Source organism: Sturnira hondurensis, unplaced genomic scaffold (assembly GCF_014824575.4).
Source record: "Sturnira hondurensis isolate 20B ecotype Veracruz unplaced genomic scaffold, ASM1482457v3 Scaffold0017436, whole genome shotgun sequence".
Taxonomy (NCBI): Eukaryota; Metazoa; Chordata; class Mammalia; order Chiroptera; family Phyllostomidae; genus Sturnira; species Sturnira hondurensis.
In genome coordinates, this window is record NW_028090067.1 from 19,396,455 (window position 1) to 19,415,723 (window position 19,269).

General features: G+C 46.4%; 1 protein-coding gene across 1 annotated transcript; it reads right to left on the reverse strand.

Moving 5' to 3' along the window:
* Nucleotides 1-7,693, reverse strand: SNU13 (small nuclear ribonucleoprotein 13). Its single transcript, XM_037068414.1, has 3 exons — nt 7,577-7,693; nt 2,101-2,221; nt 1-1,228 (listed from the first exon to the last, which is right to left on the reverse strand). Exons 1-3 carry the CDS (start codon nt 7,577-7,579, stop codon nt 966-968), a joined length of 387 nt encoding a protein of 128 aa, XP_036924309.1. The 5' UTR covers nt 7,580-7,693; the 3' UTR covers nt 1-965.
* Between the last annotated feature and the right edge of the window lie 11,576 nt (nt 7,694-19,269).

Below are 19,269 nucleotides of genomic sequence, written 5' to 3' on the forward strand. Positions count from 1 at the left end.
TACGAATATATTTCTTTACTGGGACTCTCATAAGAATGACACATTAGCACGGTCCTTCTGATGTGATGCACATACATCTGACCCACATTATGGCAGGGAACGGGTAAGGGCTCTCAGAGCAGGTACCAAGTGTCCACCAAAGAGAGGATGTTTCCTTGGATTCCATGATCTCTGTCGTGGCTTCCAGGTCTCCGAGACTGGCCCAGAATCCTTCATCCCAGGACCAGTTGATCCTGTTTTCTCTTGTCATTCTGGACTCCTCTAAGACCTGGGTCACCTGCCCCACGTCTCACTAGCACAGGCCACTTCTGGAATTTAGCAGCACACCTCTTTTTGGTATGCTGTTGTCCTGCCACCCTCAGGGGTACAGCTGGGAGTTGGGGGTGGGGGTAGACCGACATAACATCATATTACCAAAAGCAAACAGTAGGGGTACATTAGCAGATGCCATTTGGGCACACAACTAAAAACCTCACAGAATACATGCTTCCTCCCCAAATGACACATGATCCCCTGGAGAGCAAACGAAACTCCTAGACCATTTAAACACACATGGAATGATTCTGTGTGTCAGGCACGAGGGAAAATCAAGCGGGTGTCTCCTTCACCATGCCCGCACACAGAAGGGAGTTAGTGCCCGAGAGTGGAACCAGATCCCCATCCCGGCCCATCCCTGCCTCTGAATGGTGTCGCCACTCTGTTCCCACCTGTTTGGGGCCTTAGTTCATTTTTCAAAAGAGAAGAAAGATGTCAGAGAAGGTGGAAAAAGAGATTTAGGGCAGGGGTGGGGTGACAACCTGTAAGACGGAAAAAGTAATACAAAAATGTAAAAACTAGATTTACTAGAACAATATTTTATAACAATGGCAGGTAGCTGGAAAATACTACATGTTAATAACACAGATAATATAATACACAACCCCAGGGGGAGGAGTCAGTGGCAGAGTGCGGCAGAAGCCACCGGTTTAGACTAAGAGCCTTTCAATAGACTGCTGAATGGACTGGATCTGCTGCTTCAGCTGTGAGCCCTCTTTGATGGTGACGGAACAGGCGATGACAGGCCTCGAGACCCCACAGGCCCGCCCCAGCGCCTGCTTGGAGCGCACGAACACGTAGGGCACATTCTTGTCTTCGCACAGCAGCGGGAGGTGCAGGATGATCTCCAGGGGCTCTGCATCGGCGGCCATCACGATGAACTCAGAGATGCCTCTGTTGAGGGTTTTGGTGGCTGTGGACAGAAGGACATGAGGCCAATAGGTGAGGTGGGGTTTGGGCAGGGAAGTTGTAATGACATAACGACATAATGTCAATCTCTGAAGAAAAGAAATACAGGTGAAAGAAAGCCAGACAAAATCCCCAGGCATGAGCAGTTCTGTCTCTGTGTCTGGTAGCGGCCTTGGAAGGGGATAAGGGATTCGATCACCAACTGGCCATCTGCAATGCCTTTCTGAAACCCCATCAACGCCCTCAGCTCTGTCAGAGCACACCCTGTATCGGACGTGCCCCTTCTCTCCTCTCCTCTGTACCACCTGTTCAAGCCACTGCGATCTCTTGCCTGGCTGACCGGACAGCCTGCACACAGCCCCACCGGCACGAAGCAGTGTGCTGCAGCGCTTCTAGACTCAGGTCTGCGAGGGTTTTTCCGTCCCAACCTGCCACGACCGACACAAGCTCACACCACATGCCCCTCACCAAGGACACGCAGCACCACACAGCATTATTCAAATGCTCATTCCCGACTGCTTATCTCTGCGGCCTGATGCTAGCCCACGGACCACTCCCTGCATTACTGGGGGGCACTTGCCAAGGGCACAGGCCCAAGAGCAACACTGCCCGAATTCAGATTCTCGCTCTCCTTTTCCTTAGAAGGTACCTGTGACAGACAAAAGATTAACAACGGGTGGATCTAAAAGAGTTCTCAGTCCATTAACCTCTAGCATCTAATGCCAAAAGGCTGCTCTCATGTCCTCTCATCGCATGTCCTCTCATCGGTCTCAATCAGGAGCACCCAGCCCTCTTTGCATATTGCAGACCTGGACCAGGGCCTGCGGACAGAGACGGGTGTCTTTCCGTCCGCCCGGAGCACTCCGGCCGCCTTACCCTCGTTGGCTCCTTTCCGAAGCTGCTTGTAGTTACATGACTGCTGAACGAGGTCCAAGAGTTTTTTGGTGAGGTGGGCATCTGCAAGAGGGTAGGCCTTCGGATTTACATCAGCCTCGGTCTGTGGGTGGGGGGAACAAGGCATCAGTGAAATGGAACCAGAACTTGTCCCAGACAAGTCACAACATAATCAACAATTGAGGCACAGTGGTCAGCTTCCCGGCTCCCTCACCCCCAAACACACACTTAACAAATGACACTGGCCTGCACACTCCCAATTTAGAGAAACTCAATTAGGATTTAAAAAAAATTAGTAATTACACAATCTAATAATGCATAAATAATATAGACACAATAACGCATACTTTTTAACTTGCCTCTTTAGCCTAATGCCGAGTAAAACCACAGCACATGGACTAAAAACAGGCTCCCATGGCTTAGCATCCATGAGTCACGCGGGGATAATCTCCAAATTTGGATTTCCACACTCCAGCCCAAGTTTACTGAGTCAAAATTAAGGCATAATTTATAGAAGCGCAGCACAAAGTTCCTCTCTCCATTCCCCATCCAGTGTTTGAATTTCCCTTTGTCCTCAGTAAGAACCCTCGTTTCCAAATCATCAAAATAGTTTCTCATTTATTCAACCCTACAATAATGTACAAAATGACTTCAGAATTGCTGTAACAATATTGCCTCAACCAACAACAAGCTCACCAAGGTCAATTGCTTTCTGTTATTAGAATATATCTGCCTAAAGCCACCAGGTCCGAGTATTCTATTTAAAAGTTATTTAAATTAAAGTTTTCCCACCTGGTTATCAATGTGATATACAACTAAGATTCCTTTGTATTCAGTCTGTGTTTTAAAAAGCATCCTTTTAAATTTTATTTTTTCAAATATATAAAACATCTGATGTTTCCAAAGTCAAAGCTATGCTAGTTGAACCCACAGTGTTCTGAGAATTGGGAATGAGTAAAGCACCCACTCCGACACAGACCATGTCCCCGTGTAACCAAGTAGCAGATGGGAAGTTTCCCTTGTATCATTATCTCCACCTAATAAAGGATGACACAATTAAACAGCACCTTCTTATAACCCACATTAACCAATCTAGACATAAATTAATTAATGGATCTGGACAGGGATTACAAAAGATACTACAAAAGATAACAGGCGCTTATCCTCCCTTCTTAAAGAACAAAACATCTATGATCAAGTAGTCTTAGGGAAAAAAATAAAGAAAAAAATCTGATCAAGACTTTGATTCTAATACTCGATATTTAATATTAAGGACTTATTAAATGGTGGAGTGTTACAGTGGCACTGTGGTTGTCAGGTTTATTTTATAGATATATACCTTAATACCTATGGATAAAATGTTATGTCCTTGGAATCTGCTTCAAAATAACCCATGCAAGGAACAAACTGGATGGGATCCACCCTACACTATTCCTTCCAAGTTTCAAGGTTAACCATTTTCATTTAATTTCTCATTTGTTTTCCCTGTGATTCTTTTTACAAATATATTTCTATTACAAATATAACCCAAATGCAGCTCCACGTCACCATCACCCGCACTGTGTGGTTTGCCAGTGGCAGTGAGGTCCAACCCTGAGTGTGGGGCTGGACCTCACAGGCAGCACGTAGCAACTCTCACAATTGCATCTGCTTTGGTGGTCTCTTTAGACTGAAATAACACCAAAATGACACCCCCACCCCTTGCCTGGGGGAGAGGCAGAAAGTAACACAGGAATGATGCCTGGGAAAGTGACATCAAGGGCAGATTTCACCAAGACACCTACCTACCTGGTCCTTAACACATGGCACTGGGTAAATCTGTCACAATCCCTGCCAGGGTGATGGGGAATTAGGTGAGTACTAGAGGAGTTCCCTGGAGAAGTAGGTAAGAAGACCACCTTATTATCTGTCTGCTCTTCTCCATACATTTTAGAATTAGCTTTTTAAGGCCCATAAAAAAGCCTGCAGGGTGATCTGTCTGATTCATAGATCTGGTATAATACGAATTCGGGTAAACCACCTTTATTTAGGATGCAGAACCTGCCAAACAATTATAATTTATATACTAACGCTTTAATGCTTTCAAATAAAGCTTTATTATTTCTCCAAAACCCTTAATATCTTTTAGACTTATTCCTAGATAATTCAAGCTAAAAAATTCACTGTATTTCCTAGTGTGCTAAGAATTTTTCCTTTTATAAATGAATTGGTGAAAGCTATGAGTTTTTTTTTTTTTTGTACTGGGTCAGGTAAATAAAACTCTTCCTCTTTAATTTTTAGTTTTCCTAATGTTAAACCAATTTTGCATTCTTGAGATAAAACCAATTTAAATAAGATTTTATTTTATATCCATTAGCTGATGGACATAAGCTTTCTTCGGAGATAATAAAGATGCTCTAAAATTTGATACAGTGAGGGTTGCACAATGCTATAAATATATGAAAACCAACGGAATATGTACTTTAAACATATGAACTTTGTGGTATGGAAATTATCTCAATAAAGCTATACGACAAACTAGGTCTAGACTTACAGGGGCTTTTGGTGTCTCTGGGCCACACCGGAAGCAGAGTTGTCTTGGACCCCACATCAAATACGCTGCAATTCCCAAAAAATCTCATAATGTTTTAAGTAAATTTACAATTTTGCACTGAGCCGCATTCACAGCCATCTTGAGCCACATGCAGCCCATGGGCGGGACAGCCTTAGCAGAGTTTTTTCTAGGTTAAAAAAATTTAGCTCAGTTTACTCTTCAAGTTTTAAAAATTTCTACTTGAATTGGGTTTGATAATTGTTTTTTTTTCCAGTCATTTGTTTAGTCTAAAATGCTTTGTTTTGGTATAACGGGACTAAAAGGTAATGTAAAATAAATACAATAAAGATTAAATTGAAAAGCAAATAAAATAAAAAATAAAATTCTGTTTATAGGTATCAAATCGTGCTTAACACCCTTTCTTTCTAAAGCCTGCGGATTATGTTTCCTGCATGCTGTTACTCCTTATATATGCCTTTATAACATTAGCACCTATTTTCTATTTCAGTAATTTCTGCTTCCTTTGGGACTATTTTGCCCTTTTGTTCTTTTCCCCCAACATAAGCATTTTAGGTTCCAAATAATACTTTAGTTGTATCCTACATGCCCTGGTATCTGGTATTTTCATTATTGTTCAGTTCTGTTTTCAAATTTCCATCATACTTTATTTGGCCCTGAGTTATTTACAGCTTCTTTCCCAACACTTTGTTACTGATTCCTAATTTATTTGCATTTGGTTGGGAGAATGTGGTCTGTATTATTAATAGTCTTTTAAAATTTGTTGAACTTGCTCTATGATCCGAGTTCCTTGCTTGAGAAGTGTCTTCTATACACATCAGGCGCAATATTTACTACGCTGTGACCACTAATCAAGTTTACTCACAGTGCTGTTCAAATCCTCCATTTCCATATGATGTTTTGGCTTCATAATCTGACAGTTATATACTTAAATGCTGTATGATTGTATATTGTCTATTTTTTTGTAATTATGTCATTTTCATATTTGTCCTGTATTTTGGGGCCACTCTATCTGTATAGATAATTTCTTTCTGAGGTTTACACAAACTACACTACAGTTTTTAAACTGGCCTATCTTTTCCATTCTTTTTACCTCAAACTGTCTTCAACTGGAGCATTTAGTCCCTTTTTATATTTACCTAAGTACTGACTGGGTAAATTAGGTAAACATTGAGTTCAAATCTTTTTGTGCCTTATATTGGTCCCACATGTTGTCTCTTTTTCTTTCTTTTCTTCCTTTGGGTTAATTATTTCTTCTTCATTATTTTCCCCTCTATGAGTTTGGAGTTATGTATCTTTATCCTCTTGGTGGCTACCTGAGAAATCACATTTGTCCTAACCTATCAAAATCTAATTCTCACCAGCAATCAACTCCCTCCCTCAACAGTAAAGGACCCAACAACACTTGAATGCCAATGACTCCTCAAAGTTACTTTTTAAAAATGGCAGATATTTCCATTGTGGCTTCCAACAACCCATCTCTGGAAGTAGGTATTCTCAAGTCTGAATAAACATCAAGAGCAAAAAGGGGAGGACTTCAGGAGACCAAACCACCATCAAAGAGAAGTCATCTTATCGTTTTAACATCAGACTACAACAACAACAGGTCAGCTCAACTTTATAACCAAACTATTTATCTTATAACTAGCAAGTGAAATTCCTCACTGTATTTATCCACCTTTTAGCTTTTTAAAGGGTTAACTAAAGGAGTGAAGAAAATCATACCCCTGGCTAACTTCAGCCTCCAGCTCCCACAGTTTGGTCTCCTGTATACCAGAGATCCCCAAACTGCAAGGTTTTGATTGAACGAATACTGTGACCACTCATTCCGTACCAAGTATTATTAGGACTAGGTGTTTATCGTGCAATACCTCATTTAATTCACTCCGCATAACATCCTCAACACTGCAATGGGAAGTGCAGTGTACTTCCCATTTTACAAGTTGAAGGAAATTTCTCTTATGTTCAACCTGAGACCATCAATTCCAAAACCAGCGAACTGCGTTAAGGCAAGCACTGGTTTAGAAGCTTCAAGTTCTCGGCTCAGCCGAGCGCTATTTCAAAATGAGGCAGGTGGGAAGGGGTTGGGTAAGTGAAGGAGGATAAGATCCCCACCTGGATCCAAGCTCTATGGGAAGGATTAAACCTCATTACATACGTAAAGTACTTTGCAAACTCTCCCCTCCTTAACAAGTGCCAACCCAAACTAGCTACCAAGCTACACAGTTTGATTCAAAGTTGGAGACCACCAACAGCTCGGAGGAACCGCACATGGTGATACCAGGATCTCTGAATTCTGAGACTGCCACCTCGCGGGTACTCCAGGCCCCGCGGGGCTCGAGAATCCTCCACGTTCCCCACATCCCCCAATGTCAAAGGCTCCTTTAGGTCCCCGGCACGTGTAACTAGCGGCGAGCACTAGGCGCAGATCAATGGAGATCTCCCTCTCCTAAATATCAGCAAAGGGAAGCGGGGTAGGAGAGACTGACCCGAATTCGGGGTCCCACACCATTTTCTGGAGATCCCTATCCCCTAAATTTAAAAGTGTTCTCGTCCAACTTTCTATCTTCATCCACGTGGGTTGGTCTCTTTCCCCCAGGTCAGACCATGCCCGCCTCGGTTCACCAGAGGCCTTAGGCTGAAGGCGCAGACTGCTGCACACCCGCCCCAATCACAATAATTGGGACCCTAAGACTTCCGGAGCGGTAACCTCCAGCGGGGCTGTTGGGACCGGGCGGCTGCCGGAGCTCAGATGCCAGACAGGGAGGCCGAGGCTACGCAGCTACCAAACTGTAAGTCTCAGCCCAGCGATCAGACGGAGCAGATTTTAAGCCTCTTCAGGCTAGTGAGTGAACCGAACTCCGAGTCTCCCGCATCCCGGCCCTTGGGCCGGGCGCACGCACTCACCATAGCTGCGATTCCGCGGTCTCACCTCCCCTTAAGAAGGGCCGAGGACGTCAGAGTAGTACCACTCTGCACCGCCGGAAAGTCGCACGGACGAAGTAGAAATGGCCGCGCTTGCGGCAGGAAGCGGAAGTGAAGTCACTGAGAGTGGGCGGGTCTCGCCAATTAAAGGGCTACCCGGAGGAGCTGAGGGGAATGGTTTCAGTGCTGAGCGAGGGAGCTCATTTTGCTGTTTTAATCTTCATTCTACTATATATTATTGGCAGAAACGAGTTGAACATCTAAAAAAAAAAACAAGCGTTTCAGTGGTGTCATTATTCCATTGTCAGAATATGTTTCGGCACATTCTTGTATTCAAAATAATCTTTTTGACCTGTCACTGGTGAGGGAAAGGTATGGAGGTAATGATAGGTAGTCCTAAATGTTTTCCTTCATATTCAGAGATCGTTGTTAAAAGCTCTGATGGGGAGTGGAGTCTACCAGAAATGGAATCAATTGAGTAGGGAATTCAGGAAAGAGCAGGTTTGGGGATGGGAGTTGAGTTCCTGTCAGGTTGAGTTTGGAGATCTCGTTGGACATTCCCTTTCTTCTGGCCAGCATACTGTTCTATGTTTCGCCAGCTCCCCGTTATTTAAGGCCAGACTCATGCCTCCCCACTTTCAAGAGGTTCTGTCTGATTCTTACAGCCCCTTTTCATCTCTCTCCAACATAATACCAGGCATATTTGGGGACCCGTTTAGATCTAGTCAGAACTAGACCATTAAAGCTTCGTTTCACTTGATTCCTTTGGAAACCTGGAGGTAGAGAACTGGAAAGACCCTTAGGAATTGTGCAGCCCAGCCCCTTTATTTTAAAGATACTGAGGCCCAGAGAGGCGAAGCTGCTTACCCAGCATCGCAGAGTGAGGAAGTAGCAGAGCCGAAAGTGAACCTTATGCTTTTGGCTATTGGCCTGGGTTATTTCCATTAAATCTGGTTGCTCTGCCTGGGGTGAGTTGTGGCACTGGGCAACATGATAGGTTTGAACTGGCTCCAGGACTTCACATTTACTACATCAAAAATATCCCCATCAGATTTCACCTCATGCAAATCATTCCTGACTATCAAAAAACAAAGTTTGTCTTCAAATTGAAAAATGTCTGTTGTTGTCTCCTATTTAAGAGCAGAACCTGTGATTTTGACTCTGTTCCTCACCTCTCGTAGATCCTCTTTCTTGCTGCTGTATTCGTTGGACTTATTGCCCACCACTTCTGGGGGACTGAAACCTTATTCCAACTTAGGACACAAATAGATGTGTCCTCGTCATTTGCTTTTTGTTGTCTTTTATAATAATTGTTCTTTGGCATACCTCGCATCTTGGACCATCATGTCTCAGATATCTTCAGTAATAGCTGATAGGGACTTGATGTTTTTATGACCAAGAGTAATAAGACAGTGCATTTTACCTAATTAATTATATTTCTCACCTGTATAATTACTTAATTTCCATAGTCTTTCAGCACTAGCCCACCTTTTTGTATCTTGCTGTTTTCCTTGCTAGTAATAAACACTGACATATGATCAGGATCAATCTGTTGTAGGAATTGGTCTTTTACTTCTGTGCTTAAAACCCTAAATCCTTGCCGTGGCTTATTAGCTCCCTCTTCAGTCGTGCCTGCCTCCCCTTCATGTTACTGCCCCACCCAGCTTCTTTCTCTATCCTAAGCGCCAATCTACCCCAATCTCTCCAACCCCTTTCATCACCTTCTGTTGGGAGTAATGTTCCCCCTTCCTCTTCATCACCTCTTCAGTGGAGCCTCCCTGATGGCCCAGACGAAGTAATTGCTCTTATTAATGGACCCACACACCCCTTGTACTTGCCCTTTGTAGCACTTGTTGACCTCATCTTTACTCGGTGTCCACCTGGCCAACCACACAGAGTGCAACGAGAGCAGGCTTTGTAGCTGCCTTCGTCACAGTGGAGGTGTCTTCTGGCACAAAGCCAGGCCCAAAGGGACACAGATCCCTGTTTCACTTAGGGATCTTTGGAATCATGCAAAAAGGAATCTGGGAAAAGATTCTGTGGTGGAGCCCAGAGGGTCAAGGGCAGCTGACAGTGACAGCGGGACCAGTCCTGCAGTCTCACTTCACTGTCAATGTCCTGCATCCAAAGACCTCCAAGAACATACCTACAGTGTTATTACTGGTTGCAAAAAGGGGGAATACACACTATAAGGAACTGTGGGACTCCTCAATAAGAGGGTGTTGGAAAATATTTAATACAGGGTTTGGGCTCGTGTTAGGTGATTTTAGGGAGGGTTCGAGGAAGTGGTGTTTATTCTAGATTAGAGACTGTCAGGAAGTGCAAGTAATCCTATGGTTGGACATCATAATAAATCTTCAAGGTGGAAGAGATGAAGTGAATCTAAAGCTGGAATAGGTAAAGAAATAGCAGCCACTCATATTAGTCAGGATAAGGGGATGTTTGGTTATTTTTATACATTCAACAACATTCAGGTTTTTGTTGGTGTTCAGGCATGATTAAAGAGTGGTCTTATTTTTGTCTTCATTTTCACAGTTAGAGTGGCTTTGTCTGATATTGATGTTTTACGAAATTGTTTATGTTTAGCAGAACACCAGGGCCCACCAGGGCCCTCCTAGCTACATCAAGGCCTTACTGATAGAGCTGGGCCAGTTCCTAGCTGCTGGGATCCGTTTTTTGTTTTATTGACAGATAGCTTTGAATCTTTGTTCTTGATATTTAGAGCCAAATGGGCAGAGAAAGCCCATTTTGCCAAACTAAGGTCATTCCTAATTTTTTGACTACCTTGGGTCTGTGAGAGAGTGTCAGGTATACGCTGGGGTGGCATTCAGCCAAGGTATGTTGTGTGGCATACTGGGTTCTTAGAATAGAGAAATACCTCCCAAATGGTTGGTCCTTCTCCAGGACCCCAGGGGCCACTTGCCACTCAGCTATTAAAGAGTTAAGCCTTGGCCGATTTTGATGAGCTGGTGTCCCTGCCTGCTCTGTTATATGTTTTTTTTAAAATATAATCTTTAGTTGAAACACAGTAACATTTATTCCAGGTGGCATTTGTCCTCCCACCAACACTAACCCTGAGATGGGAAAAGTAATTCTGAGTGGTCAAACAAGAATACACATGTTCAGTATGGTGTCCATTAAGTGTTTGATATTGGATAGATACAGACAAAGGGATAAAAATGTCTAATAGGAAGAAGGAAATAAGTAGACCACAGGTTACATCACCCATCATCCATGGGGGCATTTAGCCTCTTCACTCCAGAGGACAGGCTGTTTAAAACAAATCCTTCTTTCTCTTAATTGCTTTTGGGCAGTTCCCCAATGTTGCCCTCACCTGCACTGAGCACAGGCACATTGGCCAGCTCTGGTGCCAGGCTTAACAGCTGGAGCTGAGGCTGGAGGATCAGGCTCCTTTGTGAGGTGGCCTCAGTGACAGGTGCTAGGAGGCAGGGGTTATCCCACCTCAAACTGGCTGGGGTACCAGCCATGTCAGTCCTGCCCTCCAACTGCCTAGTACCATCTGCCTGACCTAAACTTTTTCATGTTGCTGTCACTGCTGGGTGCCTGTATCGTAGTGGGGCCATTCCAGGGCTCTGAGTGGGAGCCAGTGTTGAGCCTGCTCTCCGAGGATCACAGCTGCAGGAGCCCTCAGTGCTGTGGCAACCTGCTTGTCCTCTGCCTCTTTCTGATCTGGCAGGTCCGGCACTGTTGGCACCAGATCACCAGGACCCACCCCAGCATGAAGAGGGTCATCAAGGTGAGGGGCCCCGCACACCTCCTTTCCTCAGCACCATGATTGTTTCAGTCGCTTGTTATGAAGATCCCATTCAATGGCCTCTGTACAGAGATGATTAATCCTGGGGAACTCAGACTGGTTAGGGAGAACATCATCCTGCCCCAAACCCAGCAGTCGCCCTGGTCTCCTCTTTTCCTCACATTCAATCCATCTATAAGTCCTTTGGGATCTACCTGCAGACTGTATCTCACATGTGATCACTTCTCAGAACCACCTGGGCAGAGCTCCCCTGTGTCTCACCTGGACTATAGGCACTGCCTTCTTCCTGGTTCCCATCATCTCTCTTACCCAGCCACAGTGCTCTGTGCAGCCGACAAAATGACTTTCTTTTTCTTTCTCCTTTCTTTTCTTTTCTTTCTTTCTTTCCTCCTTCCTTCCTTCCTTTCTATTTTTTTATTAAAAAATTTAATCCAAGGGTAATATACACACAGATTATAAGCGTATAAATCAATGAATTTTCCCAAACTGAACGCATCCATGTGCATCACCCAGTTAAGAAATGGACCATTACCAGCAGCTCAGGAGCTTGCAGTCATAGGTATGCTGATTTCTAATAACATAGACTGATTTTTGTCTGTACGGAGTCATGTAGTAAGCTTTTTTTTTGCACCTGGCTTACACCTAACATTGTGCTTGTAAGCCAGAACAAACTTTTAAAAGCACATCATTGCATTTGCCACTCAAAAGCCAGTAATGGCTCTTAAGACTTCACTCCCCATCAAACTCAGAATAAAATTGAAACTCCTAACTTCAACTCCAAGCATGATTTGCTCCTACATTTCTCTCTGACCTCATCTCCCAGCATTCTCATCACTCATTCCATTCTGACCACATGGACTTCCTTGCTCTTCTTGTGTACATGACCTTCTGTCTCAGGGCCTTTGCACTAATATCTGCTGTGCCTACAATGCTTTTTCTTCAGGTGTCACTTGGCTTGCCTCACTTCCCTTAGGTCTTTTGTCAAATGTCACCATCTCTAAAAGGCCTTCTCTGACTACTTGTCTAATGGAGCTAACCCCATTCCCTTTCTGCTTTTATTTGCATTAGAATTAGCATACCTCTAACATTATACTGTATACTTGGCTGTTGTCTCTCCATGTCTAGAAGGGATTTGTTTTGTTCATGGTGGTACCTCCACTGTCTAGAGTAACACCTTTCCTGGAGTAGATGTTTTCTCTTTCTTGAATGAATGACTTCTGTTTGCTTTAAGGAAATGATTCCCCTTTTCCTGAGCCCCAGGATCCTCTTCTGAATACTGGCATTACCATTCTGATCTGTGATGATTAGGCGAGATGATGTGTGTAAGAATTTTGCCTCTCTGTTCTCACCTATAGGTGCCACCACAGAAGTGGGCAGTGCCCTCCATGAGACGTGACACTTGTTTGGAGCTGACCTCTAAATCATTCTATGGTTTTGGCAAGTACAGGGGCCTGGATGCTCACGTTCGACAATGGGCACACAAGAAGAGGTGGGGATACCGGAGGAGCCTCCGGGAATCAGGGGTCCGGTACCTGCTCTCTTGGCAGCGCCGATGGCAGTGCCCACCATGGGATTTCCACACCCCTACTAAGACCACCTTTTGTACCACCTCTTTTTCAAGCACCTGTATGATCCCTCAGCACAATTCCAGGGTATGGCACGTACCTTGGTGTCTTCGTGATGAGCACACTCACCTGATTGGCAAGTCGCTGCTGCCTGACCCGGACAGGTATTATCAAAGGATGGAGCAACCGCTGGCCCACTCCCAAGAAAAATTAGTGCCACTGGAGTCTGCTGTCAGCATGCACTCCCATCCCACCTCCATGACTTCAGCTGCTATTCTCCCAAAGCTCCCTTCTCAGAGGCCACAGTTCTGCTCCAGAGAATTCCTGCCTTTTCCTTCTAACCAACAAGTGGGAAAATGCACCTGGAACTGCCCACCAGAGGCTTGGGCACCAGAGATGGAAAACCAGATACTAGGCAGAGAGGATATTAGAGAGGCTCAGGCTCCGGAGCGGGGGAACCAGAGAGAGAGCAGCGCGGAGCGTGCCTGGGAGATCAAGGCATCTGGAAGGCAACCCCCAAGAAACTTGGGGATGGAGGACAATGCAGAGACTAAGGGCCTGGAGTGGGAAAGTCAGAGACCAGCGATAAGTAAAAGTGATGGAGAGATCCCAACACCAGGGTGGGAGAACCCAGACCACATGGGAGCTGAGCATACAGTCAAAATTCAGAAACTAGGCCAGAGAAACCAGAGGAAGGCTAGAGGTGAGAATTCTCCTGAAACCCAGGCGCATATAGTAGATAACCAGGAACTGTTAAGATGTAAAGTTGACACAGAGAACCAAACTTCAGAGTGGGTGAACCAGGATAAGGGTAGAAGTGAGGATGCAATGGAGATTCAGGTATTTGAGAAGAACAAGAAACAGGCCAGGGGGGAGGAAGAAGGACACACCCAGGCACAAGGGTTGGGGAAGCAGGGCATGACTGGCAGTGAGAATGGTGAGGAGTACCAGGTGCTATGGGGGGGCAAACAAGACCAGACTAGAGATGATACTGGTGCAGAAGTTCGGGCAGAAGAGAGAGGAAACAAGGGTCAGGTTGGAGGTGAGAGTGTTGTGCAAAGCCAAATACCTGGGAGGGAGAGTCGAGGAGAAATAAAACGAGGTGATGGTTTAGAGATCCAGGCCCTGGGATGGGGGGAACAGGACTGTGTTGAAAGTGAGAATGTTAGAGAGATCCAGACACCAGGGTGGGAGAAGCAGGATCAGGACAGAATTGAGAAAGCTGCAGAACTCCAGAAACAACCAAGACATGAGTTTCAAGTAGGGTGGGGAAGCCAGGGCCTGAGAGGAGGCAAGGATGTTAGGGAAACCCAGATCTGTAGAAGGGAGAACCTCAGGGAGATAAGAGAGGAGGACTGGGTAGTGATCCAGACACTGTGGTGGGAAGACCAGAGACCAGTGGCAATTGAAGTTGACAGAGAATTTGAGAGAGCCTATTGGGAGAACTGGGTCCAGAGTGGCGGTGATCGTCAAGCCGAAATTCAGGCACCAGAGAAAAGAGACCAAAGGAAGGACAGAGATGAGGATGGTATAAATACCCTGGCATCTGAGACAGAGAACCAGGGACAGTTAAGAGGTGACACTCATGTAGACACCCATCCACCAGACAGGAGGAACCAGGAGCAGTTTGGAGATGAGGCTAGTACAGACATGCAGGTGCCAGAGATGGAAAATCTGGGAGCGGTTAAAGGTGAAGATGATAAGGAGGCCCTGGAACGTGGGGCAGAAAACCAGGGTCAGTTGAGTAATGAAATTAATGCAAAGATCCACACCCCAGAGTGGGAAAATCAGGAACACATTAGAAGCAAGGATGGTGTAAATACCCAGGTATCTGAAGGAGAGAACTGGGGAGAATTAACAAGTAAAACTGATGGAGAAACTCATTCAGCAGAGTGGAAGAAAGAGGAGCAGGCTGGAGGTGAGAATGGAAGGGAAAATCAAGCTCCAGAGAAAAGAAACCATAGAGAAGCTGGAGAGGAAGGTGGTACAGAGACCGGGGCACCTGGGGAAGACAACCAGAGTCAGTTAAGAGGTGATATTGATAGAAAGACCCATTTATTAGAGTGGAAGGTCCAGGAGCAGATGGGAGGTGAAAATGGAACAGGAATCCAGGCTCCAGAGAAGAGAAACCAGAGAGAACTGAGAGGTGACGATGGCGTAGGGACCCATGGACCTGAGAGAGAGAACCTGGGACACTTAGACAGTGAAAATGGAGAGAGTCCTTCACCAGGGAGGAGGAACTGGGAGCAGAATGGAGGAAAGAATGATGCAGAAGACGTGGGAAGTGAGGATGATAGAAAGATCCAGAGACTTAGTGGAGCAAATCAGAAACTGTTAACAAAAAGTAAAGTTAGTGGAAAAACCTATACATCAGTGTGGAAGAACCAGGAGCAGATAGGAGGGGAGAATGGGGCAGAAATTCAAATACAAGGGGAGAGAAACCTAAGAGGGCTCACAGGTGAGGATGGTAGAGAGACCCAGGCTCCTGGGGGAGACAACCAAGAACAGTTAAGAAGTCAAACTGATGGAGAGACCCAGATACAAGGTCAAGAGAACCAGAAAAAGGGTGGAGAGAAAGATGCGGCAGTAATCCGTAATGTAGAGAGCCAGACAAAGTGCATAGCTGAGGATGCTGAAGAACCTGAAGTTCCAGGGGGACGAAGCAAGGACCAGGCCAGAGAAAGGGATGCAGCTAAAGGCGATCTCCAAGTTGACTGTTCTGGGGCTGAGGGGCTCCCAGTCCTCACTGGGGCTGGGTCTGGGTCTGTGGCCATGGAACAGGAACAAGCAGTGTCCTCTGCTACCTGTCCTGAGANGAAAGATGCGGCAGTAATCCGTAATGTAGAGAGCCAGACAAAGTGCATAGCTGAGGATGCTGAAGAACCTGAAGTTCCAGGGGGACGAAGCAAGGACCAGGCCAGAGAAAGGGATGCAGCTAAAGGCGATCTCCAAGTTGACTGTTCTGGGGCTGAGGGGCTCCCAGTCCTCACTGGGGCTGGGTCTGGGTCTGTGGCCTTGGAACAGGAACAAGCAGTGTCCTCTGGTACCTGTCCTGAGATGAAGCCTCTCCCCAAGCAGGGTGAGCTCCTTTTGCTCTCCAGTGGGGAGGGAAGGCATCTGGCCAGCCAGAGCATGGCCCCTGCCAGGAGGCACAGAGTGGGGATCAGTCCAGGCTCCACTCAGGCCCCACTGAAACCTGAGAGAAGACAACGAAGGAATCCTGGGAAGGCCTCTGGTCTCACTTGGCAGTTCCAGAAACCATGCTCTCTGGCTGCTTCCCTGAACCTGCCCTCCTCCTGTCCCTCTGACTCATGCGGCCAAGCACCCCAAGTTGCCACAGCTCTGGTGGGTATTCCTAGTGCCCACCCTGTCCTTTCCAAGTGGCTGGGCCTCAAGAAGAGCCAACAGTTCCTCCTGGAGTCCCTCATGTGGCGGAAGATTGCACATCTGAAGTGGGACCTCCGCCAGAGGCTGATCCTGGAGTTCCATTTGCTCTTTAACTTGTTAGATCCGGGCCCACTGCCCTTTGCTGGGGTGCAGCTCCCTGGGTTATACATAGGCTGTGAGCTCCAACGGCAGCAGGAAAGGCTTTGTGAGGCCCAGGCCTCCAGGCCAGGCTTTAAGTGCCCTGAGAAGTCCCAGAGGATTCAACCCCCAAAAAGAAAAAGCTCAAAACTTTGTACACAGGCCAGAGCTCTGGAGAAGTGCAGTCTACAGGGATCAGAGCCCATGGGCCTTTCCATCCATCTGACAAATTTTCGGAGAGTCAGGCCACCAGGCGGCCCCAGAGAAAGATGGGATGTCCAGAAAGAGGCTCCTCCTAGGGCCAAGCACCCTGTTCCCAGGAACCCTGGGTCTGCAGCAGAGCCTGGATGTGGCCAGAAAAGGGTCCGAGAGCCTTCCAGTGGGAACAGCCGGGACAGGAAAATGGTCAGGCCAGGAGCCTCGCAGACCACAGAGAGGGTTCCCAGCAGGGTGAGAACCTGGTACTCCAGGGCAGGCCAGGACCACAGCAGGAAGGAGAGCTCATCCCTGGAGGCCTCGAAGTTGCCCAGACTCAAATATCAGCAGCCCACACCCTGGAGAAGAAAAAGCCTGGAGGGCAGAGGGGCCGAGCAGCAGCCTTCCTCCTGCTCCACAGACACGTCTGGCTTCAAAGGGGGTCTCCACTCTGCCACTGCGAGCCTGGCCACAACCCTTCTGACCAAAACATCCTGGTCTCCACCCCTGGCCAAGCCCCAGCGCTCAGCCCCCAACCCGAACCTGAGGGTTTCTGATCCCCCACTGCTTCCCAAAGTGGGTGACCCATGTGTAAGGCAGGACAGCACCGGAGTCCACACTTCTTTGAAGAGGGACCTTCAGCCACCAGGTTACTGCTGTGCTGGTGCTGTTCTTCCCAAGACAGAGAGCGTCCAGGGTCAAGGCAAACCTGAAAACCCAAAGGGCACCGCACAGGATCCACCAGCCTCCAAAAAAACTGGTTTTATAAAACACTTGAGGAGTTTTCCGCTCCGGCTTTGCTTTAGAAAATAGGCTGCAGACACACAGTCCTCAGAACACATCAGAGGAGGTGTCAGAGTGGTCTGTTCACCCCAAAGGCTCTAATAAAATTGGTTATTTGGAACGTTGGGGTTCTGATTTCTTTGGCATGTGTTTTCTAAGTGCCCCCTTTTGGGGTTCGGTATACTTTTGTAGGTGTGATAGCAGCCATTTCACTCTATGATTTTTTAAAAGATTTTTTATTCATTTATCTTTAGAGGGGAAGGAAAGGAGAGAGGGAGAGAAATATCAATGTATGGTTGCCTCTCATGTGTCCCCCACTGGGAACTGGCCTGCAACCCAGGCATGCGCCCTGACTGGGCATCGAACCGCGATCCCTTAGTTCACAGGCTCACGCTCAACCCTGAGCAGCCAGGGCTCACTCTATGATTTTGAAGGTTTGGGGAATGTGGGTCAGCCCAAGTCATCTCCTAACAGTCCCCCTGCTGCCACCCCCAGCTCCTCACAGGAGGGTTTACTGAGGTTTCTGTCATGGTTCTGTCCTGCCCTAGCCCAAGCTAATTGTGACAGATAAAATGCCCCGACAGCCTCAGCTGCTTGGTGGAAGGGTTAGTGCTCTGCCCTGGAAACTACAATTCACGTCCTTTGGGGCACAAGGAAGGAAGCTGATCACTGGGCATCTGCCCTGCTGGGATTCTGCTGCCCCTGGACAGACTCCATGCAAAAGCCACCCCAGCTCTCCAATTCTCAAACACTGCCAACCACAATTATTATTGCTTTGCCTGGCCCACCTGCAGGTCATCCTGGTGCTAATAATTTGTTTTAGTCAAGAGTAAAACTTCTGAGTTAAAGGGTGTTATATCTTATGATACCTCTGTAGACAGCTTCAGCAGGTGGAAACAGATTCGCAGAGGCTAACTCAGTGAGTGCTGAACTTGAAAATTTAATTCAGGTTTTCTCCTTCTCTTTCTTTTATCCCACCTTTCTTCTTCCCTTCTCTCTTTTTGTTTTTTCTTGCATTTAGCGTCCTGATTTTTTGAATTCACTGTCAAACTTATACATGCTTATTAGAGTTTAGAAATTTCAGAAAAGGAAACATAATGCATAATGATATGACCTACTTAATGTTTGGATGTTCTTCTTCCTGTGCATCGCTGCCGGCAAGGTGTTCCCGTAGCAACTTGTGCCTGTCTTTTCTGTAGCACCTGTACTGTGGTAGGCAGCCTCTACCTCCTGGTGTCCATGCCCTCATGTGTTCTCCTCTCCTTGAGTGTGGACTGGACCTAGTGACTCACTCCTAACAAACAGAATACAGCAGAAATGTTGGAATGTCACTTCTGAGAATTGGTTACAAAGACTTCCATCTTGGGCACTTGTCTTGCTCTCTTGCTTGCTCCCCGAGGGAAGCCATCTTCCATGCTGTGAGCTGCCCCATGGAAAGGCACTGTGGCAAGAAACTGAGGAGGGCACTGGACAACAGCTATCATGAAAGTGAGTCCCCGACTCCAACCGCCTTTGAGGAACTAAATTCTGCCACCGATTATGTGAGTGAACTTGGAAGCAGATCTTTCAGGCCTAGTGAGTCTCGAGATGACTACAGACACATAAGAGACATGGAGTCAGGGTTGCTTAGCTACTCCGTGCCTGGATTCCTGATGCATAAAAACTATGAGATGTTTCAAGCTAAGTTTGGGGGAATGTTAGATTTCTACGGCTACCATAACAAATTATCGCAAACTTGGTGGTTTAAAACAACTGATATTTATTCTCTCAGTTCTGGAGGCCAGAAGTCCGAAACCAAGCTGTCAGCAGGGCTGAAGTCTGTAGGGAGCGAT

Bases quoted from the DNA above. Each gene is read 5' to 3' on its own strand.
- SNU13 (XM_037068414.1), bottom strand. The intron at 1,229-2,100 runs GTAAGGCGGCCG...TTCTGTCCACAG, and splicing joins TCGGAAAGGAGCCAACGAGG to CCACCAAAACCCTCAACAGA.